Source organism: Balaenoptera musculus, chromosome 19, assembly GCF_009873245.2.
Source record: "Balaenoptera musculus isolate JJ_BM4_2016_0621 chromosome 19, mBalMus1.pri.v3, whole genome shotgun sequence".
In the NCBI taxonomy this organism is placed as follows: domain Eukaryota; kingdom Metazoa; phylum Chordata; class Mammalia; order Artiodactyla; family Balaenopteridae; genus Balaenoptera; species Balaenoptera musculus.
This window is the reverse complement of record NC_045803.1, coordinates 33,872,826-33,899,052: the sequence shown is the minus strand read 5'-3', so window position 1 is coordinate 33,899,052 and position 26,227 is coordinate 33,872,826. Positions and strand designations below refer to the sequence as shown.

At 42.3% G+C, this 26,227-nt stretch overlaps 1 protein-coding gene across 1 annotated transcript; it reads left to right on the top strand.

The window, feature by feature from the left end:
* The first annotated feature begins 1,229 nt into the window (after positions 1 to 1,229).
* Positions 1,230 to 23,306, top strand: GOT2 (glutamic-oxaloacetic transaminase 2). The gene is made up of 10 exons (XM_036832572.1): positions 1,230 to 1,434; positions 10,605 to 10,761; positions 12,968 to 13,096; positions 15,445 to 15,504; positions 16,037 to 16,198; positions 16,573 to 16,677; positions 17,799 to 17,949; positions 18,432 to 18,597; positions 21,330 to 21,480; positions 22,061 to 23,306. The coding sequence occupies exons 1-10, from the start codon at positions 1,346 to 1,348 to the stop codon at positions 22,181 to 22,183; spliced, it is 1,293 nt and encodes a 430-aa protein (XP_036688467.1). The 5' UTR covers positions 1,230 to 1,345; the 3' UTR covers positions 22,184 to 23,306.
* Positions 23,307 to 26,227: the final 2,921 nt, after the last annotated feature.

Below are 26,227 nucleotides of genomic sequence, written 5' to 3'. Positions count from 1 at the left end.
TTCCACAGCTGGCACCGAGTCCTCCCTCCTGTGCCCTCCCACGGTTCTCTCCCCTCCATCTGATCTTTGCCACATTCTGCCTCCTCCTATTAAGGCTCCCTTAAAAGGTAGCTAGTGTGTACCTTTTGCACTTGATTTTTTTGCCCCTTCCTTTAGACTCCTGACTGGAATGGAGACATGACGGCTCAAGTTGCAGCTCCCATCTTGGACCACTGGGTGAGGGGTACACCTTAGTGAGGATGGAGGCACAAGCTGGGTCCCTGAGGACTTTGTGGGGCAGAAATGCCACGCCAGCCCTTGACTGCCCATCTCCATATTTTTATGTTAGAGAAATACATTTTATCTTGATTAAGCCGATTATTTTGGGTCTCTGTTACCTGCAGACAACCCCAATTTTAACTGATACACTGGGAATTATTTCAGGCTCCTTTTCTACTTCTCCCTGCATTTAATCACCAAACACTTTTGATTCGTACTCCATGATATGTCCCAGATCTGTAACCTTTTCTCCATCATTGCTACTTCTACCTGAATTCAGACAATCAAGAATTTCTTGCCTGGATTATTGTGTCAGCCTTCTTTTGACCTTGTCTCCCTACCTCTTAGGAGAGTCCTTTCCAATCCACCTTTCACACCAAAGACTCAAATTAGCTTTCTAATGAGAAAGTTAAATGTATATGTTACAGAGACCCACACCCAGAATGGTGATAATCGTTAATATTATCTGTAATTTTTTATGAAGCAAATATGACAAAGTTGTCTTATTCCCTCCATAAGGGCAAACATCCTCTTGTGCCCTCCTGATCCTGAGTTGAACTGTCTCCTTGGTGTATTCTTTCAAATTTTACATACATTTATGAATGAATGTATGGTATGATTTTGTGTATTTTAAAATTTTATCTAAACGGCGCCATATTATACCTATAGTTCTGCGACTTGCTTGTTTACGTTTCTGAGGTCTATACATGCTGATACCTATAAACTGAGCTCATTCATGTCAGTAGTAACAGCTACCTCTTCGGTCAGGTCCGTCGTCATTAACTGAATGAAGCGTGTCGAGCGCTGTGAATGGCAATAAACTGTGTTGTCTCTGTTTTCCGGGACCACGTGGCGCCGGCGGTGCAGACACCCCCTGCGGGACCCAAGGCCTCACGGAAGCCTAGCCGCTCCGCTCCGGCCACCAGGGTGCGCTGTGACGCGGCTCGGGGCCTGGCGGGAGGCCGCTCTAGCCTCGCCCGGGGAAGTCGCTGTCCTTACCTTCAGCAGGACCTCGCGCCTCCGTGTCCGTACCCGCTGGCATCTCCGCTCCGTCCTCCAGCCACCCACTGCCCTCTTGCCGCCCACCATGGCCCTGCTACACTCCGGCCGCGTCCTGTCCGGAGTCGCCGCCGCCTTCCACCCAGGCCTCGCTGCCGCGGCTTCTGCCAGAGCCAGGTAAGCAGGAGAAAAAGGAGCCAGGGCGACGGGCCTGCGAGCTGCCGGCGCCTCAGAACATCTAACCCGCCTTCAAAGCACACGCGTGCACCCTCACACACCAACTTTCTCTGCTACCCCCTCGGCTTCACAGGGGGCTGAGGATTGAGCGTCCGCGCCTCACAATAACCCTTCGGGTCCTACCTCCCACCCCTCCCATGCCCCTAGGACTGTCGGAGAGCCTGCCAACGCGTTCCCCTGGGTTAAGAAGTGTGGCCCTCTACGGCACCCGGACTCCCATTCAAGGTGGAGAGGTCACGACACGCAGATTCGACGCAGTGCGGGTGGGGGCAAGGGGAGAGCCCCCGGGCTGTGGCGCCGAGCCGGCCTCGCGCGGATTGGCTGCGGCGCCGGGAATGCCTCAGCCCGGTTGGCTGCGCCGGGCGGGGCTGGGGGGTGGGGGGGCGTGAGCCCTTGACCCGCTGCTCTGTGGGGTGGCGGAGCTCACCTGTTGGGGTCTCCCTGGGCCGCGGCAGGGCTGGAGGGGCGGCGGTTGGCTCCCGTTTGTGTGCCAGGCGAAGAAAGCTCAAGGGAGGAAGGTTCTCAGGGCCCTGGCTTTCGGGCTCGGCGTTCTTCCCTGCATCCTGTGACCTTGGCGCGCGGCATTCTCCCGCCTGTGTCGCCCCCTGAGTCACCGGTGATCCCCTCCCCCTGGCCCTTTGGCCCTTGGATGTAAGAGTTGGGGTGTAGTGACTTTTTCCCCCCGTTTTATCCCTTAGGTCTGGCTGTAGGGAAGTAGCCTTTCTTCCCCTCCCTCTTGCTCTGCTCTTGGTTTAGTGAATATTTCCTCATCGCAGTTACACAGAGCCAGGCACTGGACCAGATGCTCGTGCTAGATGCAGCGGTGGACAAGCCTGAGGGAGGGACCGGTGTCACTCAAAAAATTCCAAATGTGTAATTTCAAACTGTGTGATGTGTTGCAGAGAAAAGGTTAAAGAGCATTAAACGAGTTAGTAATTCCTTCCTAGTGGAGAGAACCAAGCCAGGCTATTTAATTCACTCAAGAAGCCGATTTGGGAGAGTGCCCTTAATGACTACCTAATCAGGAACCGAGTCTCCAAACCACCCCAGTCAGATCTTAACTCCAAAGAGCAAAGCCTTGACCTCTCATACCTGCCTTGGCCTTTCGTTTGAATGTACGCACGGTGTCTTTAAGCCGGCAGAACGTTTGCCCTTACCAAATCCCCCACACTCTTGGCAGTACAGTTTTGTCCAGGCTTTCACTCTTTCTTCTTTAACTAATTTGGTTCCTTCTTGGCCCACTGTCAAGGTGTGCTCTTTAAGGCAGCCTACCTGGACCAGAATTAGGGAGGGGTTATCATTTATGCAGCAGATTTGGAGAACAGAAAATAGTGCCTAAAATTATGGGCAAGTGAAAGTCTGTTTCACCATTGTAGTAATCTTAAAATAATCTCTTATTTTATGGATTTGGTTGAGTGGCCTACAGCTCTGCTGACAAGGTGCTTGGTGAAATCCCTATGGGTGTTACCTTTTAGTCTCTCTTTCACTTTGACAGCCTAACTTGTTTTTCTTTTGTGTCTTTTCCACATTAGAATGTGAATTCCATGAGAGCAGAGACTGTATCTACATGTTCACTGTTATAATATAGTATTTCAGGACTTAGAACATTGGCTGGCATGTCTTTCAAATTGAATATTTTAATTTTAAACCTTGATTTTTAAATTAATGCAATGGAAACAAAAATGACATTTTAGCATTGTATCTTAGTTCAAAGTCTAAACGTAGGGGAACCAGAGTGGTTCAAAATGTGTACCAAAAAAGTCTTAAAATATTTGAGCACCTGCCGTTGAGGAGGTGCTGTTCAGGTTTAACAATGATGCATGATTCGGTGGTAGAACCAGATGCCGTATCTAACTATGACTGTTAACTGTTCAGACAAAAAGGAAGTTAAGAATCTCCACTCCTGCCACGGTGGATGTGATCTTTACCTAAAGCCAAATGGTAAAATTGTAAAACATTTAAACAACTAATTGAAGTTTTTTATTGTTTTTATTTTTTTTAAAACAGCTCATTCTAATACAATGAAACCTTGGCAGTTGGTATTCTGAAGGACTGAGGATTTATCCTATGACATACTTAATTTTCATACTTGGGTCATTTAAATGGAACTCTCTAACTTCAAGTGTTCCTATAGCTGCATTTTTTATACAGAAGGAACTAACCTTTAACCTTTTCTTCCTGACCTGTGCTGTAAAAGCATAGTGACATGAAATCAGACATAGTCACAGGTCAGTGAAGAAAGGAAAATATGCTAATGTATTTTTATTATAGATACCTATTCTTAATTATTTAATTCTGATTATTTAATTTGTAGTTAAATAACTGAAGGAGTATCATGAGACCCTTTAGAAAGGCAGTGTGCAGTAGTGGTACAATAACCAGTAAGAAGATCATAATTGTAGTATTGTCTTTGCCGTTTTTTAGCTCTATGATCATGAGCAAGTTAATTAACTTCTCTTCTTATTTAAAATAAGAAGGTGAGGGAAAACATTTTAAAAACTATAAAGCACTAGGTAGACTCCCAGAAAAATTGCAAGGTATTTGAGTTGGAAATGCTTATCTGAATACTTTGTACCTAACATCTTTCGGTTGGCTGGTCAATATTGCTCAATGGCTGAAGCTTTGTGCTTTTGTCCAAAGTACATAGATAGGAATGCTTTGTAGGCCACAAGTTATCAGTATCAATTTTGTCCCTGGAACACTCTTGGTTTCCTCTAATACTATCCCTTAAAACCATTAGAGTTCTTACAGTGTGGGCGTGATCTTTACCCTTAGAAGGAATGGAATAATAAAGGGCATAGAGCACTGAACATCATTACTGATATAGGACTGACTAATCAAATTAAGTATCCCTGCTCCTTTATTTAGATTGTTTAAGATTTAATGTTTTGAAATTTTTTTAGAATTCTTCTTAAAAGATACCACTCTCAATCAGTTCTCTGCCAGAAGACTCAAGGCTATGATTTCTGAGAGAATTTCTCTACTACATAAACTTTTTAAAGAACTTGACAAATAAGTGCTTTTCACACCCTTTAATAGAATGGTGCCTTCTCCTTGTGGTTTAGGAGCAGCGGCTCTGTCATTGTTGATGGAAGGCCCTGGAAACAGAGCCATCTTTTTAAAAATGAAAATTGCTTATTAAAAGTTCTCTGTATGTCATTGGGCATTCAAGGTGTTCCTTGCACTCATCAGTTAATGACAGTGATATAGGTGGGCAGGTGGCTACATGTTTTCAGGGTCTGAATCATGGGTAGGACATAATGAAAGCTTTCGTCAGGCCCAGTTCAGAAGTTGCTTCGAGGTAGTATCTGTTTCTCACTATTGCTTAGATACTGGGACAACCAAGCAGCCTAGAACACTGAAAAAGAATGAGAAGGATTTTGAGCTGGCAGTAGCGCTAGTGAGGAGGAAGAATGATAACATCTCCGAGACTCCAGAAAAAACTAAATAGTACTAATTGAGAAGCAGGAAAGACCTGCATATTTGGTCATAAAGTTATGACTTATGCTCCTTGAATTTTCTACATACTTGCCTCACCAGTCTCCATACTAGTGGCAAGGTGGTTATACATAAAAGTGTATTAGTAATAATTTAGTAACAGTGATACCAGCTAACATCAAGCACTGTGTATCAGGCTCTGTTTTTGAGTTTTTACATTTGATAGCTCCTTTCATCCTTGTAACAACCCTGCAAGATAGGTACTGTTGTGCCCCCAACACAGGTGAGAAAAATTGAGACTTAGAGAAGTTAATCGATTCGCCTGTGCTCACACAGCTGGTAGGTGGCTGAGCATTTGAATCCATGCAGTTTGCCCTACTGACATTGCACGGGGCAAGCTATTAAAAGAAGTAAAAGCCTGGGACATCTGAAAATGGAATAATTCACCCTTTGTTAAGAGAGAATTAGCTGTACATACCAATTACAGCTACTGAGACTGAGACAATTTTCAACTTGTCAGGAGAGCTTAAATTTAACTCTACTGCCATGTCCAACCGGCCATCCAGCGTGCCTGGTGGAGGAGAGAGGTATATTAGTGCTGATTGGCCACAAGTTCAACAGGAGAACGATCATTGGGAAAGAAATTCTAATGGAATAATTCGCCAAGCTTTCAGCATGGGTAGTGTACTGTGCTGTGCTGAAACATTTGATTGGTTGGGACTGAATAAATGATTACTAAAAGAATGTGGGCTATTTCACCTAAGTTACTGGGAACTTTGCTTCCCTAGCTTCTACTTTCTACTGCAACACCCCCTGGCTGTTTCTTACCCTTAGCCATTATTCTTATGCCTCTGCTTAGAAAGTCTTTTTCCTCCTTTCATCTGTAGCATAGATCACCTCCTCCTGGAAGCCTTCCTAAGCCTGTACTTACCTCCCCTTCCCAGGCTATCAGGTCCTCTCCTCAGGGCCCCCATAAATAATTATCTGTGCCCTGAGCCTGTCTTCATCACTGTATGTTATCCCTCCCCCCCCTCCCCCCACCCTACATTGTTTATAACTCCCTACTGGTCACTCCACTGGGCTAATCTGGTGGTGAGGGATTGTGTTTCACTCTTCTTTGTATCCCCAGCTCTTAGCACACTGCAGTTTCTCAGTGATTGATTTAGAGATCATAAAGACTTTGTTTTCTTTATGAAATATGAAACTGTGTAAAAAACTTCTTGCCCATTTCCCCTGAAGAAGAAGGGTAGAATAATCTTTTTCTCAGAACAGTAATTTAGCATGAGGTAAAACCTCAGTTTAATGTATTAATGCTTCCATGCTGCCAGGAGGATTGGAAAAAAAGATGGTGCTTTTCCAGGGCCAATCACAAAGACAGTTTTTGGTGAAAGACAGCCTGAAATTTTTGTGTTTTCTGTATCTAGGATTCAATTTGGGGAAGGCCAAATGAAAGTGTTTTTAGATGTTGTTTGGTCCCTTGATTACGATCGGATTTTGAGTGCCTGAGAAATAATTATTGCTTACCTATTTAATCAAAACAACAACAACAAAAATATTAAACATATAAAATGATTGTACAGAACCTTAGCTCTTTCAAATGTGCAGAACATCAATTAGGAAAAAAAAGAACTTTGAGTTGGAAAATGGGAGAAAAAAACAACAATCATAGTACCTTAAATACTTCTGTTCTCTGAATTTCTAGCCAGAACTAAGATTAATCTACTAAATTTGTTCAGTAATAATCTCACAAATGTGCAGAACCATTTTTGATTTTTTGTTTTATTCTATCCTTAAATAATCAAGGACGTAAGAGAGTCAGCATAGAGCATAGAGAAGTATTCTGCTAAAAACGGAATCTCTACCATCTAGACAGATTATACAGAAGGTAAAAAATAACCTTTCATATTGTAGGTGAAGTCATTAATCACTAAACCAAGGAAGATTGAGCAAAACTTTGTTAAAATGTTAACACATTTCGTAGCTTTTTTTCAGACTCAGTTATTATAAATCAAAACAAAATTCACTTTCCAAGGTTTGTCTTTAAACGCTCTTTCATATTTACAACAAACTGACACTTTAAGATAGTATAACAGATTTCTCAGTTTAATTTCTGACACGGTAAATATTGGTAGTTACGCTCCACATAAAGGCTTTTCTGGGCCCTCAGTAAGTTTTAAGAGCGTAAAGTGATACAGAGGCTGAAATGTTTGAGAACCACTGCTTTAGCTAACACTTTTTTTTCCTTGAAAAACAGAAACTTACATACAGTTGTATTTCTGTCTCTGTTGTATAGTCTCAACCATTCATTAATTATAACTTTAACTGAAGTAACTTACATTTCACAGATAAAACGGGGAGGAAGTTGATGTCAGTCCTACACAAGCATTTTGGCAGATTAGTAAAGCTCATAAACACACACAGTACAACTTCTGCAGACACACACACACACACACACACACACACACACACACACAGAGACAGACAGACACACAGGTCCCTTTTATACCTTCTTAAAATGTCAACAACGAACATGTTCACTAAAATGATCCAAAGCTATAGCCTCTCTAAAGCATATAAAAATAAGAAGCAAAAGTATATAAACTTTAAATTTGGCTTAGTAATCAGTATGTCAATATTTTATCATACTTAGAAATTATCTCGGTATCCAATGGTTAATCCATAAAGTCACTGTAATATAAGTCAAAGATTTCAAGTTATTTAAAGATCTTGGAAATTGTCTTCAAGCTACAAAATTTAATTACTGTTCTCCCATAACCCTAGTCTAATCATGAGAAAAACATCAGACAAATTCCAATAGAGGGGCATCCTACAGTATCCCTAACCAGTACTCCCCCAAACAGTCAAGGTCATCAAAACAAGGTATGTCTGATACGGTCACAGCCAAGAGGAGCCTAAGGAGACATGACAGCTAAATGTAATGTGTCCTGGAACAGATATAGAACATTAGGTAAAAACTAAAGAAGTCTGAATAAATTGTAGATATAACGTATCAACACTGTTTCATTAATTGTAACAAATGTACCCTACTAATATACGACATTAAGAGGAAACTGTTGTGGGGTGGGTGTATGGGAGCTCTGTACTATCTGTTCAATTTTCTCTAAATATAGACATAAAATATCAAGTCTATTCGTAAAAAGTAAAAATATATTACTACTGGTAAAATTTTTAATTTGTCAAAATAAAAATTAGTTGAACACAAATTTATATTTTCCATAGTTTTAAATGTTATATAGAAGTGATGTTAGCTTATTTTATCAGTGAACCAGTATAAGTTTAGGGAAAACAAACCCACATAGAGTAAAATGTATGCTTGTATTATACTTAACATGAATAAATAAAAGACATAGCTGTTTTTTAAAATCAAAATTAAACTAGTCTCATTTATCAGAGATTTACCTTATATGAACTTGAATTTTATTTGTGTGTTTTTGGCTTCACTGCAATGCATGTGGGATAGTTCCCCGACCAGGGATCGAACCCAGGCCCCCTGCGGTGGAAGTGCAGAGTCCTAACCACTGGACCACCAGGGAAGTCCCTGAACTTGCATTTTTAAAACGTTTCTGAGTTAGCTGCTTTAAGAGAAAAAAAAATTTAATACTAGCACATTTTAAGCACTAGAAATTCAGTTTCTATAACACAATCAGAACAGAGCACCTTGACTTTTGAGTTTTTTTATAATCTAATTTATCAGTACTCTCCTGAGATGGAAAACATTTCTCATTCAGACACTCAGAGATAAAACCCCCCAAAAAAAGCCTGTCTGAATTACACATGGAGAGCTTATAGCTCTTAAGACCTACAACTTCAGCCACTGGTAAAGAGTAAAGACACACAATCTCAGGTCTGATAAAAAAACATGCAAAAAACAACAACCAACCGGATTGTCTGTCATCTCTCCCAGTGGAGAATAGATCTCTGCTATCCATTTACAGAGATCACTGGTCACAGCACAAAACCAAATTCACAGTCAGTGTTGCCGACAGGGACTAGCTTATTGGCCATAGAGGAACCAGAACCCCCAAATTAGTAGGGAGTGGGAACAAGCTAGAGAAACAGTTATTTACAGTGATATTTCCTCTTGGGATTCACTCAGGGAGTGCACACCCCCTGCAACACAGTTCACCTGGCTCTGCCAGGTAAATCTACTGGGCATTGGTGGATGACCCCTAACACTGTTAAAGGATAAGTTATTTTTTAATTCTCATTTTTTATACATTTTTTAAATATTTATTTTTTTAATTTGTCTGTGCCGGGTCTTAGTTGTAGCACACGGGATCTTTGTTGCTGCATGCTCATTGCTGCACACGGGATCTTTAGTTGTGGCATGCGAACTCTTTAGTTGCAGCATGTGGGATCTAGTTCCCTGAACAGGGATCAAACCCAGGCCCCCTGCGTTGGGGGTGTGGAGTCGTAGCCACTGGACCACCGGGGAAGTCCCTATTTTTTATACATTTTTTTAAAGGTTACTTTCCATTTACAGTTATTACAAAATACTGGCTGTATTCCCTGTGTTGTGCGATACATGCTTGAGCCTATCTCACACCCAATAGTTTGTACCCGCCGCTCCCCACCCCTATATCACCCCTCCCCCATCACCACTGGTAACCACTGGTTTGTTCCCCGTACTTGTGGGTCTGCTTCTTTATTCACTAGCTTGTTGTATTTTTTAGATTCCACATATAAGTAACATTATACAATATCTGTCTTTCTCTCTCTGACTTAATTTCACTTAGCATAACGCCCTCCAAGTCTATCCATATTGCTGCAAATGGCAAGATTTCGTTTAAAGGATATTTTTTTTAATGTAAAATCATGACTCATACAAATATAAAATAATGAATATTGTTAAGCATTTTAACTCAATAAGTAATGAGGAAATCAGTAAGATGTTACAACCAGTTCTAAATACCTGGCAATTCTCTATCATCCTCTCCACCTCTACTGCCCCCATCCTTGTTCAAGCCCTCATCTTTCTCTTGCTGGGTGCTGGACCAGATTTTCCAGTGATCCTTCCCTCTCTGCATTCAGTACCCCACCTTGTGACCAGATGAGCTCTAAAAATGCAAGTCTCCTCATGTCACTGTTCTTACCTGGTCACCATCCCCCCTTCAAAAAAAACCTTAAATGATTCTGTATATTTTCACTACATCCAAAGTAGAGCCCAGGAACCTGTATTTTAATAAGCTTTCCAAATGATGCCCTTAACAAGTTGGGGAACAGGATAAAACGCAATCCCTTTGGTTGGGTGTCACAGAACACCCTTACTTTGGTCCTTGCTTACTTCTCTAGTCTCATCTTTTACCACTCACAGCTTCTCACTGCCAAATTACTTGAAATAGCCTTTGCCTGGGAATCCAGGTCAGGTTTGGACTGCTTTGAAAGTGTATACACGCACCCTGTCCTCCCAGGATGATTCAGGTGCCCCCACCTTTTGCTTCTCACAGCATTTGTATTAATATTATTGGCCTCCACTCTTCTGCAAGGTGCTTTGAAGTCTTATGCAGTGTTGGATTATTGGTGTCTATTGCTATATCATGTGCATGGTAGACATGCAAACATTTGTTGAAATGGATTTTTGGCAGATCCCAGACGTCTTTGGCCAGGGAAATCTAGTTACTGTGACTGATGTCTTATATTTCCCATTTCAGCTCCTGGTGGGCTCATGTGGAGATGGGGCCCCCAGATCCCATCCTGGGAGTCACAGAAGCCTATAAGAGAGACACCAACAGCAAAAAGATGAATCTGGGAGTTGGTGCCTACCGGGATGATAACGGAAAGCCTTACGTGCTCCCCAGTGTCCGGAAGGTAAGCTTGCCAGACATCTGTTTGATGGGGATGAATAACTGAAGGGCACTCCTGAAGAGAGACAGAAAGACTCCTGGACAGGGAGTCAGGAGACCTGGGTTCTAGTTCTGATACTGCTTGAATCACATAGGGTGTCTGGGCTGTAGTCTCCTTGGCTATAAAAGTGAGAGGTTGGAACTATATGGTCTTTTCCAAGATTGAACTTATATCATTATCTGTAAAACAGGCAGAGTGTCATGTTTAATCCTGAGGATGCACAAAAGGACCAAGCATTTAAACATTGTCTCTTGGTGATAGGAATAGCCCTTTGTGGATGAGGGTTACCATTGTTATTTTCCATTTCTCTCATTTTGATTGCCTTAATAAAACCCTCCTACCCAGGCGTTTTCTGTCCTTTCTTCCTATTGAGCTATAGAATAATTTTCTTTATTTTGTCGTATTTTTATTAGTAGTCTTTCTATTGGTTATCACAACTCTAAATAATGTAACTAATTTCCTTAGAACAGTTTTTTGTTTTGTTTTGTTGTGTTTTGGCTGCATTGGGTCTTCATTTCTTTGCGCGTGGGCTTTTCTCTAGTTGCAGCGAGCGGGGGCTACTCTTTGTTGCAGTGCATGAGCTTCTCATTGCGGTGGCTTCTCTTGTTGCGGAGCTCGGGCTCTAGGGTGCATGGGCTCAGCAGTTGTGGCTCGTGGGCTCTAGAGCACAGGCTCAGTAGTTGTGGCGCAAGGGCTTAGTTGCATATCCCGCAGCATGTGGGATCTTCCTGGACCAGGGCTCGAATCCGTGTCCCCTGCACTGGCAGGCGGATTCTTAACCACTGCGCCACCAGGGAAGTCCCAGAACAATTTTTTAAAAGAAAGTATGTGTTTCCTTTCCATCTGCACCTCCTCTGATGAAATATGTGCTGCTTTGTCACTTCCAAACATGGGGTAGTGACGTGTTGTTCCTACATACAGCAGAACTAGGCATCCTTAGTGGAAGTTACAGAAGCATACTTTGGGGTGGGAGTAAAGAACCCTGTGATCATCTGAGCTGCAGTAGGCTGGCTCAGGCCTTCGTGAGCCACTGCAGTAACAGAGCATGGGCTGAATGAACCACTGAAAGAAGAAATTTCTGAGTGTATGGGAGTGTGGATTAGGTGTCCTCTCTCTAATTCCCTGAGTAGAAAAAAAGGACTCAAGAAATGGTTGTGATGAGAAGACTCACAAAAAACTGCTGGCTGCTGGGTCTCACGTCATGCAGGGATTGCTTCTGTTCTCAGTAAATCAGTTTAAAGTATTCAGCATGTGTTAGCTATTGATACAAGCTGAAACACCACCACACACTTTTGTACATTACCTCTTAACTCTTCACCTCAGTCATATGAGGTGTAGAAACAGCTGTTCCCCCATTCAACAGGTGAGCAAACAGAGGTTCAGGGAGGTTAACAAATCACCCAGGGTCACACAGCTAGTAAGGGACAGCCAGGCCTCTGACTCCAAAGCATGAAGATATGTGACTATTACTATGAACCTTTTGAAGTTCTTAGACTGGTATATACCTTGAAATACTTCTTCTTTATGTATTTGTTTTGATTTTATCATCTTATATCTATTTTAAGTGTTGCTCTTAAACCTTGTTCTTGTGCATCCCAAGAATGCCATTTTTTTATTAAACCAAGAGACACCATATACCTACCCATTCACATAAAACCTAACTTAATGGGCTTCCCTGGTGGTGCAGTGGTTAAGAATCCGCCTGCCAGTGCAGGGGACACGGGTTCGAGCCCTGGTCTGGGAAGATCCCACATGCCGTGGAACGACTAAGCCCATGTGCCACAACTACTGAGCCTGTGCTCTACAGCCTGTGAGCCACAACTACTGAGCCCGTGTGCCACAACTACTGAGCCTGCACTCCCTGCTCTCCGCAACTAGAGAAAGCCCGCACGCAGCAACAAAGACCCAATGCAGCCAAAAATAAATAAATAAAATAAATAAATTTTAAAAAACCAAAAAACCTAACTTATAAAAGTAAAATATGATAAAAATTTAATATTTCTGTTCTGTAATATAAAATATATTGTACTTACCCTTCTTCTTGAACAATATCTCCAAATTATTTTAAAAGGCTTTACTTCCAAAATTTAACTTATAAAACATTAGATATTATTCATGGTAATTCCAGGTAAGGAGAAGAAACTAAATGGATGCATTTTCTCTTGTCTAGGCAGAGGCCCAGATTGCTGCAAGAAGTTTGGACAAAGAATACCTGCCCATTGGGGGACTGGCTGAATTTTGTAAGGCATCTGCAGAACTAGCCCTGGGTGAGAACAATGAAGTGTTGAAAAGTGGCCGGGTAAGGAGAACAGACTCTGGCATCATACGGGTCTCTTTTTAAATTTAACAGTTTAAACAAATATGTAATAATTTAAATAAGAAAAGATACACCACTTTGTGTGTGATGATTGTTTTGAGGTGGCCACACGATGACTAATATCTCTTCTTTCGGTAGTAAATTGCCACTAATTCAATAAAAGATTTCATATAATACCAATTCCAAAAATGTAGTAGTAATCCTAAAAATGTTGTAGTGATTTGACTTAAGATTTGACAGTTTTTGCTGTTAGTCTCTGTGTGTGCTTATGTTCATTTTACACTGAATGGCTTTGAGGAATGCCAAACTATGCCAAGTTTTAAGGCCTATAATTAGCCCCCACCCTCTTGTCCCAAGCTGCCAGCTTAGGTAGAGGAAACAGGCAGAAAACAAGCCACAGGGTGACTGTCGGGGCCAGGACAAGTCTGGCACTCCTCTGCCGCCCCTTCACAGCCAGCTTGGATGTTGAAAGAGCAGACCGTGCTCCCTCCGTGCTGTCCCCCTCCTCTCAGAGGGCAGAGAGCATCACTGCAGCCAAGAGGTGAAGCACAAGTGGTTCCTAGGTGTCTCCTCCCTCCAGCTCCCTGGGGGCCCTCTTACTGTGGAAGAAAGAGGCCCCTAAAGGTCACTGAACATAAGCTTTTTACAAACAGATTCTCATATGCACCCACAGAGTAAACACAGGCCCAGCACTTGTAGTAGAAGACTCACATCATGCAGGTGGGATGCAGCCAGCCAGCCTGACATGTGGTCTCATGTGCGTTATAGTTTCCTTGCTTTTGAAACAAATGTGTTTTTTTTTTTTTAACTCCAAGTGTTTTTATTTTTTTATTTTTTTAAAATTATTTATTGATTTATTTATTGGCTGTGTTGGGTCTTCATTATTGCATGTGGGCTTTCTGTAGTTGTGGAGAACGGGTGCTACTCTTCGTTGCGGTGCGTGGGCTTCTCAGAGCGCAGTCTCAGTAGTTGTGGCACACGGGCTTAGTTGCTCTGCGGCATGTGGGATCCTTCGGGACCAGGGCTCAAACCCGTGCCCCCTGCATTGGCAGGCGGGTTCTTAACCACTGCGCCACCAGGGAAGTCCCACAAATGTGTTTTTTTTTAATAGATACATTTGTGTGTTTAAATATTTATTTTTCTGGGTAAGTCTGGGGGAAAACACACAAAGCAAAGCTAAGCTAACACATCTCCCCTCCCCATTCCCAAGGCCAGAATGAATAGTTTATTCACAATACTAGTCTAAGAACATTAGTTCATTAAGTGGGAAAAAAGCATACAACCTCGACCCCAGGGTAATGTAGTAATGATCCTAAGTCATGGACAAAATATGGTTTGATTGCTATCCATATAATCAACCACCTGTTAACCTCTCAAAACATCTATATTTTTCTGTAATTTTTGCTTAGTCTGTGTATTATCTAGCGAATTGTAACCTAAGTGTAAGACTGGCCTATCTTAAAATCACATCAGCTTCTCTTTTATAAATTGCTATGCCTTTCTGATTCTTATTATCAGATTTACAGTTAGGTTTTTATTTCTAACATGCCAAAGTTTGCACAGGCAAACTTTGTTTACTAAAGAGTTTGTTAGTAGGGTTCCCCCCATTTAATCCACTGCCTCCCAGTCCAGAAAGTAGATTTATGTTTTGTAGAGCCTTGTACTTCTATGGTGCCTAAAAAAAAAAAACAACAAAAAACCCTACTGTAGTTTCTTACTCATCCCCTAAAGTTGACCAATTTGAAGATTTACCTCAGGCCATCTCCCTGTTACCCAAAAAGTATTTTCAGATTATGAAAACTCATAGAATATTACTCATGTAATAATGTTATTCTAATATACTTGTTGACTGTTTAAGATGACTTGCTTTTTGATGTTCAGAGAGTCATTCAATTTCATATAAGTCTAGAATAATATTTGAATGTAGTGACTGTTCATCGTGTCTTTTTTTCTCTATATAAATCACTCCTTTTTCATATCTGGTGGGGGGCTGTGTCCTGAAAGTTTCTCATATAACACAGTATGATACTAACAACTTCCAGGGCAGGCCATAAGGAATTAGCTTCCACATCAGCACAGGTGTTAGAAACTGAAGAGCCAGGTCTTTTGAGAACCTGTAAGGAGAGTTGCTCTCTCTTAGAAAATGGAATGAAACAGTAGTACTGTTCTCTCGTTTCTAAATACTCATTTGGAAGGGTGTCTTCATCTTCTGAAGAAAGAAGGGTACTGACCATACGGTGCCTCCCTGTGGGCTTGAGCTCAGGGTTGTTAAGTCGTGGGCCCGTAGAGAGAGTGCTGCACCTCACTGACCAGGGGTGTCTCTCCTTCAGTATATCACCGTGCAGACCATTTCTGGAACCGGGGCCTTAAGGATTGGAGCCAATTTTCTGGTGAGTCTGGAAACTCCTTCAGTAAGATGGTCTGTAAGCTGGGGATGATGGGGTTCCCTATTGCATATGTGTTTGACTTCTGACCCAGAAGTAGACTTCCTCTTTCCACAAAGCTGGAAGATTTCCGGTTCTCTAATAAATGGAGTTGGGAGGAGAGGGGGGAATGGAAATACTTAGAAGAAATTATAAGGAAGAGATAATTATAAGTACAATTTATTGAGCACCTACTGTAACTAGGAGCTTTTATATCTTAACTTGTTTAATCTTTCTGAGGGAGATTTAGTTAATGCCATTTTACAGAGGAAGAAAGTGAGGCCCAGACAGGTCCTTGGCTACATAGCCAGTATAATTGTTGCAGCCTGATTCCAACCCAGGCAGTCTCGCTGCTGAGTCATCACTGTCTCTCAATTGTAGAGAGAAGCTGACTTTCAGTAGAGAAAAATGTCTCCTCAGTTAAATATATCAACTTTTCTGTTGTTGTTTTTGCCTCTCCTTTCTTCATTTTTCCATTCCCTTTCATTCCATCTTTTAGCAAAGATTTTTTAAGTTCAGCCGAGATGTCTTTCTGCCCAAACCATCCTGGGGAAATCATACGCCCATCTTCAGGGACGCTGGCATGCAGCTACATAGTTATCGATACTATGACCCCAAGACGTGTGGCTTTGACTTCACAGGCGCTATTGAGGACATTTCAGTAAGTGTGGCTTTCAGGGCAGGAGGGGGAAGGAACAAGGAATAAACCTCCCTGTGGAGATTTGATGTCTCCCACTTAGGTCTCAATATCCAACTTAAAACACTGGGATGAGGGACTTCCCTGGTGGTCCAGTGGTTGAGACTCCGTGCTTCCACTGCAGGGGGCACAGGTTCAATCCCTGGTCGGGGAACTAAGATCCTGCATGCCGCACAGAGCGGCCAAAAAAAAAAAAAAAAACAAAAAACCAGGATGAGCTAATTCCAAGACCTCACGTTATTTTCGTTACTTATCAAATAATGATGACCCTATGGCATTTCAGGTAAATGATCTCCTTTAAAGCTGCAAAGTAATCTCTTGGTTGTTGTTCTCTTTAGAAAATACCAGCACAGAGTGTTATTCTCCTGCACGCCTGTGCCCACAATCCCACGGGAGTGGACCCTCGTCCTGAACAGTGGAAGGAGATGGCTGCAGTGGTGAAGGTGAGGCAGGTGAACTGACCGGTGACTGCTCTGTGTTTAGTAACTAGCCTTGGATGCTTCACTTGGCAAAGTCTTAACAGTGAGATTTAACCTCGAGGCTGCATGAAATTTCCACGCATTGCGTAGTTGCCAGGAAAGAACTCCTTGTTTGCCTAATTAGCAGTTCTATAATTGATGATACATGAGCAGTTTGAAAATAATTTTTGCTCCTCAGCCAAGATGTACAGAATTCTGATAAAACTTGTCACTGGCTAGTCTGCACAGTCGGTGTCCCTGGCCCCAGGGTATCTGCTGTTGGTGCCTACGCCTGCCCTGGTCAGTGGCTACTTGTTCATGCTTTTATCCTCTTTTTCACATCCCCTCCTGTCTTTTCCACTCTCCTTGGCATTGCTGTTAATTATTCACAGTGATTCTTATTCTTCTGTGAGAGAAGGCACTAGTCAAAATGCCCAAGGAGGAAGATATTCCTCTTGGCTTGTGTCCCCATTCTCATTCCTTTCGGTTTCCCTTTCTTTACATCCTGTCAAACCTAAGCTGTGAACAGAGTGGGACAGAGAAACAGCATTCAGAGAGCACTTTCAAAATGAGATGGTTATAATGAGGCTGTCCCCTGAGCCCTGGGAATAAGATGGCCTGCCAGAGTCAGTCTTATTAGCCCCAGGAAAGGCTGAGGCTCGTCCTGTGTTGGCTGGACCAAAATAATTACCCAGACCACTGTGGGCCTTAGAAGAGCTTCCTGTTTGGACTTCCCTGGTGGTCCAGTGGTTAAGACTCCATGCTTCCAATGCAGGGGGTGTGGGTTCGATCCCTGGTCAGGGAACTAAGATCACACATGCCATACTTCCTGTTTGACCAGACAGCATTCTGTCCAGGTTGGATTAAGATTATCTTTTCTTAATGTCTTCTTGAAGGCCCATATCCACCAAAGTATTGAATAAAAAAATATATATATTGATATCTTAACTCTAGGAAAATTAAACATCTCCAAACTGCCACCTGGGGAGAAAACTGTTGACTTTGTCTGAGTGAAGCAGGCATGGTCCCAATAAGCACAGGTAACCATCTGGGGCATCTTGAGAAGAACTGCCTAAAGCTTTGGTCATCTTTTCTTTCCTTTCCAGAAAAACAATCTTTTTGCATTCTTCGACATGGCCTACCAAGGGTTTGCCAGTGGCGATGGTAACAAGGATGCTTGGGCTGTGCGCCATTTCATCGAACAGGGCATTAATGTTTGTCTCTGCCAGTCCTATGCCAAGAACATGGGCTTATACGGTAAGCTAAAGGACCTAGGGTGATATGTGTTCTCTGTTGAGACTGAAGAAGTGGTGGGAGAGGGTGCCACAAAGGTGTAGAGTCTTGGAAGGGGTGGGTTGTGCGTGTGCGTGTGTTGTCCGTGTCCCTCTTACCCAGAGAGGAAAGACGGGTAAAGTGGATTTTACTGCTCTAAGCCATATCTTATTCAGTGTCCCTGAATTCCTCCAGCAAAGAAACCTATCACGGCTTCTCTAAACAAAAAGTGACTGCTCTGTGAGCCAAGAAGATAGAAACAATGAAGAGAGACCTGTGACCACTCTCTAGTACTCCAACTTTCTGTTGTAGATTCACCATGCTGGTTGTTGAAAACTTCTTGTTTATAACAAAGCGTTATTTTGTGCTTCTGATGGAAACAGATAACACATAGCAAATGGAATCATGACTGCCTTTAGTATTTTAGATAGGAGAACCAGAAGACAAGATCCATTTTGTCTTTTCAGGTGAGCGCGTGGGAGCCTTCACTGTGGTCTGCAAAGATGCTGATGAAGCCAAGAGGGTAGAATCACAGTTGAAGATCCTGATCCGTCCCATGTATTCCAACCCTCCTCTCAATGGGGCCCGGATTGCCTCCACCATTCTGACCAGCCCGGATTTGCGGAAACAATGGTAAAGGCGCTTTGCCATCCCCCAGCCATCTGCCCTTCCCACCACTGATCCTTCAGAGCTCCTTTATACTTGGCTTATAGGGACATGCAGTGTCACTCAGCTTCCATATGTGGAAGGGGAGGAAGGAGAGAGGAGTGTGCATTTTGTCAGCACTTTCGAACAAATAAGTTGGTTGTTCCCTGTAAGAGAAAACATTGGTCTAGATTAGGGGTTGGCACACTATGTTCTGCAGGTCAAATCTAGGCTGCCCCCATTTCTTGATGAATTGTGTATGGATGCTTTCATGTCACAACAGCAGAGTTCAGTAGTTGTGACAGAGAATGTGCAGCTCACAAAACCTAACATATTTACGATTTAGCCCTTTAGAGAAAGCTTGCCAACCCCTGCTATATATAATTTGGAGTCATGGAAGGTGTGATTTGTTATATAAGAGTTTATCCTGTGTAGCTGATTAACCGAGGGCATAGATCCCTAAGCAGCTAATTGGATAGAAAAGCTAAGTCTGTGAGAAACTTCATCCGTAGCTCACCTGGTCATCATGGAACAACTGTTTTTTCTACCTTGGATTAATCCTCTGAACATTGAAGTAAATAGAGTCTGGTTCAGGATATTTCTTTTCAGTACAACAGATCTATGCAAGGCTTACCAAAAAATCAACTACTTTTTAAATTAGATCTGTTATAAAATTAATGTGTGAGTACATTTCAGAAAGTTTGGGCAAGTCACTATAACCCAGATTTTTTTTCTTTGCCTGTTATTATTCATAGTTGTAACATGAATAGTATGTCCATGTATCATATGTATGTGTAAATATGTTATATATGTGTGTGTAGGGTTGGTTTTGTTTTTGTCACTAAGAATTATTCTAAGCTTTTTTTCTTAATATTTTTAAGTGGTTTTTAAAAATATTTCCATGGTCCTTAATGGTTATCAAGATGTTTATTTTTTTAATGTGTGCATTTCAGTACTCATTTGAAGTCTGTAGTGTACAGAGATGACAGAGATACTGTGCTAGGTGACTAAGATATCTCTTCCCTTGGGGAGTTTATAATCTAGTGAGAGAGATACACGTATAGCATTGCTACAAGACAGATGGAATAAATGCTGAGTAAAGGAAGAACTATTGATTAGTGGGGAATGAGGGAGGAAGTGATGCAGACAGCAGCATTTGAGCTCTGCCTTGAAGAGAGAAGGCACTTTTTTCCAAAGGAAAGGAAGGGGAAAGATGTGCGTGAGGATCAGCACGGGCACGTGATGTGCATCGTGCAGGGTGTGCTTCAAACCAAGTGGGTTTCGTAGCAGAAACACTGAGTGTGAGGAGGGTGGAGAAGGCAGCAAAGCTGGGAAGGTGGGAGCAGATCATGAAGCACCTTGATATTGTGAGAAGTCAGAACTTCATTCTGTGGACAACAAGGAGCATGGGGGCGGGGCGGGGGGCAGTGGTTGCTAAGGTGGCCCTGGATCTAGCCATGGTCACGTACTCAGTGCCTTTAGGGACCAGGCCTCAAAGTGAATGAAGCTGGATGGATAGGACTACAGGAAATTTAAAATCAAATGCCATCTGATGAATTATTAGGTACCCACATGCGCCAGGCCAAAAAAAAAAAAAAAAATCAAATGCCATCCTTAGTGGGGCTAGGGGCTCCAGCCGGTAATCACAAGGTTGGTGCAGTGTTGCCAGCTTCTTGTTTTTCAAGAGAGGCTACAAATCCACGTCTTTATGTGCATGTACCAAATCTAAGAATGTTTAACTGGGTCAAATAAGACATGACAAAGACTCTTATTCGGGCTTTCATTGGCAGTGTGTAACCTCTGTTCTACCTCTGCATGACATCATGGTGGAGAGATGGTTTGAAAAGTGAACACATAAGAACAATGAGATAAATTATTTACAGTCATCTAGTTAGTGAGAGCCCACAAGAATTTCCCATAGCTCCATAGGAACAGAATGAAAGGGTAGATTCTGAGGAAGGGGAAGACTGTGTCCTGAATCCAGCGAGCATGCACAGTCAGAGGACTGCCTTCTGTGCTCCCCCAGATAGAATTCACCCTCTCTTCTCAGGGCTCTCTTAACACAGCACAATTCTATCGATTCTTGACTTATCCTGCCTTGTTCCATAGTCAGTTGTTTACAGGTTTGCTCCCAGCCGCAATGGTAAGCTTTTAAAGGGAGGGGCCGGGTCTCAGTCCTCCCTTTCTCCTCAGCACCTAGCACATGGCTGGGCACATGGTAGGTTCACAGCACACTGTCTTTAATTGTGAAAGCAGGAATGTTTCTTCCATCCATGTTAAAGAATAAGGTCATATTTTACTGTTTAATTTGCAGCTTTTGCCCCTTGAATAAAGGATGGAGAGCCTTAGTCCTCCTATGTTTTAGAGTGATTTAGTCATTCATTTTTCTTTTTTTAAAATTGAAAATCTAATTGGCTTTATTAAATAATTCATGAATTGGGCAGTATCCATCTAGTAAATAGAAAGGCACTCCGCATTCATTTTTCTTAATAACTCAATTACGTCAACTATTTTAGTTGCCTGATCAAAGTGGTGTTCTGATACAAAGCAGGATGCTGTAAAATAGCTTTCTTCCGAGACCAGTGACAACACAGGACTCGGTCAAAAACGGAGAATTGAGGCACGCTAGACCAGTACTCAAGGGAGGTAAAAATGCCGGGAACTGGCTTATCTGTCGGCGCTTGGCAAGAATTGAGCTCCATCTTGGGGGTTTTTTCCAGGTTACAAGAAGTAAAGGGCATGGCCGACCGCATCATTAGCATGCGGACTCAGCTGGTCTCCAACCTCAAGAAGGAGGGCTCCTCCCACAACTGGCAGCACATCGTTGACCAGATTGGCATGTTTTGTTTCACAGGCCTAAAGCCTGAACAGGTGAGTGGACTCCGATTTCTCCGCAGCAGACCAATTGATCAGTCCTTGCAAACCAAAATTCCTCAGGTCACCTACCCATTTAGGATTACTCTAAAAACAGTCATTTTGAAGCTTCATTCATAGGTAAAAGAAATATGAAGCTTTCATTTTGTTTTACTCTTTGCTGGTCGTTTACCTGTCTGTATCCTCTATGAGGTTGCACACTTCTGAAGAACAGATCTTGTTTTGATCATTTTCATAAACACTGCCGTTTCTCAGAAAGCTTCCAGAGCAAGCAGGAGCCTGAATATTGATAAGAAGAGTAGTTGTTCCATAGCTGGATTCTGGATCCATTTTTCTACAAAGGCTGAATATAAGATTTTTTTCACCTGGTCACACTTTAGAATTCAACATCCTACTTTAAAATAGCTTTTTATTCTTCTTTCATTCTAAGCTAGCATACCAAATTCTGGGAATAGGGTTTAAGTGAGAAAACAGACCTTCTGTTATTTTCCTGTTCTAACTGTTGGCTAATTGTGCCATGCCAGGGCTGGGGAGACCCCCCTGACCAGGAAGTGCCCACACACTCTTCTCTCTGCAGGTGGAGCGGCTGACCAAGGAGTTCTCCATCTACATGACAAAGGATGGCCGTATCTCTGTGGCAGGGGTCACCTCGGGCAACGTGGGCTACCTTGCTCATGCCATTCACCAGGTCACCAAGTAATTCCCCTGGTCAGAGGGAACAGAGACAACCTTCCTGTCTTCAGCCTCTGCTATTGTGAGATTCACATGGAGGAAGAGGGAGAGTGGATGGTGGTGAGCGGATCATTTTTTTCAACCACAGTACTTTAAAACTCAGCAATTGAATGTGTTTCTCAGAAAAGAATGTGCAGTGAAAGAGGGCGGAGGCACCTGTGGCTGGTGTTGGGAACTCTGTGGCTGTAAACCAAACTCTCACTCATCCTTTTCTCTCCAGTTTTTCCAACAGTTTACATGTACAAGAAAGATATAAGCCCAAAAAATACCTGTCAATCACACCATTGCAATATTTCAGAAGCTTTAACAGAAGCACCTTTTGGTGTTGCGGGTTCCTCTGTAAAGCCAGCGTGAAAATAGCACCTATTAGAGGCTTTGTGAAAAGACCTAGTTCTAACATTAACAGTCAGCCTCATGTTTGTCCTCCCATGATTGAGCAACCTTATCAACAAACCGTATGACAGAAATCATGTTTTACAGCGAGTCTGCTACCGCTGCAGCAAAGAAAATAAAAGATGCTATTTCCTGTCTTATTTAAGAAAAAAAGAAAGAAGGCTCTCCTTTTTAGTACTTGCAGGCATTTTAATGTTCCTCTTTTCTCCTTACTCACTGCTGTTCTTTTCCTTAGGCACAAAGATCTATAACTAGCCTAGATTTTCATCCTGTTCTACTCCTTGATTGACCATCAGTCCCATCCCATAGGATTTACTTATTTGAAGAATGAAGAACATTATTTACTGCTCATCCCATACCCTCGCTTTTCTTGGCAAAGAATAGCGGAGAGTAGGTAACTGCACTTTATTTCAGCATCCCCTTCAATGATTGTTATCTCCTGTAGGGATGTTGCTCTGCCCAGTTGGACCTCGTAGCTTTGTTCAGTATGGTTGTGCAGTCACTCATTTCATATCATGAGTCAGGCAATGCAGGGTAGAATCGGGAAAGAGGATATTCTGGGCTTTGATTTTAACTTTTGTGTGCTGCCAGCTGGGCTCAGGCTTTACCCTTTGGAAGGATAACCACCATTTGCTCTAATCATGTAGACTTATTGCAGCCTGGTCTCTCTGTTACAATAAAGTTACTGTAGACCCAACCGCCAACTACCATGTTATCTTTTTTCTTTAATGGGATGAAAGGGTAGGAGTGGATATATATCCCTGGAATCTGGAATTGTGTCCAGATGACCATAAGCCAAGAGATGTTTTAGCTGTTTCGAATGTAAACCAAAGCCACATCTTTGTCGTGTCATTCCTCACGTCCAGTCCAACAACGCTGAAAATGTGGGTACAATCCTTTGGACCTCGGTGGACAAGTAAATGGAGTGCCTCAAAGGATCCTGTGGCTAGAGGCAGTGATGAGATGGGGAGGGGAGGTGGCAACTTCGGTGTCTAGAGGAGTCAAGTAGGTAATATAAACGAACAGTGCATGTAAAGTAAAAAAGTGATGTGAACTGGGTGTGAGATGATTGTCAGTGACCATCCCGCATCCTCAGAGATGAGGCATAGTAGGGAAGTAAGTGACAGGCACTGTGAAAATGAAAGCCCAGGGTTGCAGGTCTTAAATTTTTCAAATAAAATGGAAATCCTGATTTTTATGGGAGGTCTATTGATGCTTAAAAGCTGGCAACTAATTTTTTTATTATTATTATTAATGATTTGCAAGCAAGATGCAAACAGTAGATCGCCAGTGTGCAGCCTCTACTATAAAGTCATATGCTCTGTCAGCAGACATCCCAAGGTTATTCTATCACCTTCTGCTTAATGCCAGGAGCCATTCAAGATAGGACAGCTACTGGGCAGACAGGCAGTGGAGCAGGAGTCAGGCCCAGAGCCCAACCACAGTGTTTTGATTATTGCTGGGAGGGGAAAGCAGGCTCAACTTGTTCCTTCCCCCTTGCTTCTCCTCGCTCTCTGAGAGACACAGTACATGATGGGCTCACTCCTGCTCCTTGGCTCTCTGTGTTCCTATTGCTAATGGATACACCAAGGTGGTAAAAGGTCAAGTGAATGGACTGATTCACCGGATGTCTTTGGGAAACTATCTTAAATGGGGAAACAGTAAACATATTAGTCAGCTGCTCTGTAAAGGAGATGACTGCCTAGCTTAGAAGAAACTGCTTTAAGTCTCCCTGTCTGGAGCCAAAATGATTGAAAGTTGGCTGCCAAGACCTCAGCTAGAAAAGGAACTTGACCACCCGACTGACCTTGTTATTTTTAAACGCATGTATTTCCAGCTCACCCTGGACCAAGTCCTATTCCTCACTGAAAAGTCGTGTAGGGTGTGAACCTGATGTTTTTCTCACAGTTCAGTCCATTGGCCATCAACCTTTTCCTCATTTCCTACTAGGGTCTAAGATGTTCTTTCACTTGATGGAGGAGGTAGCTTGCCTGCCCAGAAAGAGTAGTCACGCCTTGTTTCACCATCATTTGAGGTAGGATAGTTCCCAAATCTGGATTTTTTTTTTTTTTTTTTTTTTTTAATATTAGTTCCCTGGCCATACCTCTAGGCACTCTGACTCAATATGTCTCAGGTAAGGCTTGCGAATCTATTTTTTTAAATGAGAAAAAGAAAACTTTCTAGGTGGTGCAGATACAGCTGACGCATGGGCCAGCCATTGGGTGCTATTAGAACAACTGCCGTAGGCTTACATCTAAATAGCCAAAGTCCAGCTCACTCAACCAACTTGAGAATTTTGTTTGAAACTTTTTTCCTTACTTCTAGGCTGTGGAAATTTTTTAAATTAATTTTTATTGGAGTATAGTTGATTGGAAAAAAATTTTAATAGAAATTATTGGTTTATTTATATCTAATAACTGAAAAGACCAACTTTTTCTTTTCTTAAATGACAGTCTTATAGAAAGGTTGAGAATAATATTGCAAATCACATAACTGATAAGGGATTTGTATTTGTATATAAAGAACTCTTACAACTTGATAATAAAAAGGGGGTCTGAATAGACACTTCTTCATAGAAGACATACTAATGGCCAATAAGCACATGAAAAGATGCTAACATGAGTCATCAGGGAAATGCAACTCAAAACCACAATGAGAATCACTTCATACCCACTAGGATGGCTATAATCAGACAATAACAAGGGTTATCAGGGATGTGGGGAAACTAGAACCCTTATACACTGTTGGTCAGAATGTAAAATGGTGCAGTTGCTTTAGAAAACAGTCTGGCAGGGCTTCCCTGGTGGCGCAGTGGTTAAGAATCCGCCTGCCAGTGCAGGAGACACGGGTTCCAGCCCTGGTCCGGGAAGATCCCACATGCCGCAGAGCAACTAAGCCCATGCACCACAACTACTGAGCCCGTGCTCTAGAGCCCGCGAGCCACAACTACTGAGCCTGCATGCCACAACTACTGAAGCCTGCGCGCCTAGAGCCTGTGCTCCGCAGCAAGAGAAGCCACCACAATGAGAAGTCCATGCACTGCAACGAAGAGTAGCCCCCACTCACCGCAACTAGAGAAAGCCCGCACACAGCAACAAGACCCAACACAGCCAAAAATAAATAAAATAAATAAATATATTTAAAAAAAAACAGTCTGGCAATTTCTCAAAAGGTTAAACATAGAGTTACCATTTGACCCAGCAATTCTACTTCTACATATATACCTAAAATAAATGAAAACGTGTGCACAAAAAAAGTGTACCTCAACATTCATTGTGGCATTATTCATAATAGCCAAAAAATGGAAACCACAAATGTCCAAACAACTGATGAATGAATAAGCAAGATGTGATATAGCCATACACATACATACATGTAATATTACTCGGCAATAAAAAGGAATAAAGTACTAATATGTGCTTCAACATGGATGAACCTTGAAAACAGCTCATCCAGAGCACAAAGTAGATGAGTGGTTGCCAGGGGCCTGGGGGAGGGACGAATGGAGAGTGATTGCTAATGGTTACAGGGTTTTGGGGGGAGTGATAACAATGTTATGATATTAGATAGTGGCAATGATTGCAAAACTCTGAATATACTAAAAACCACTGTATTGGGC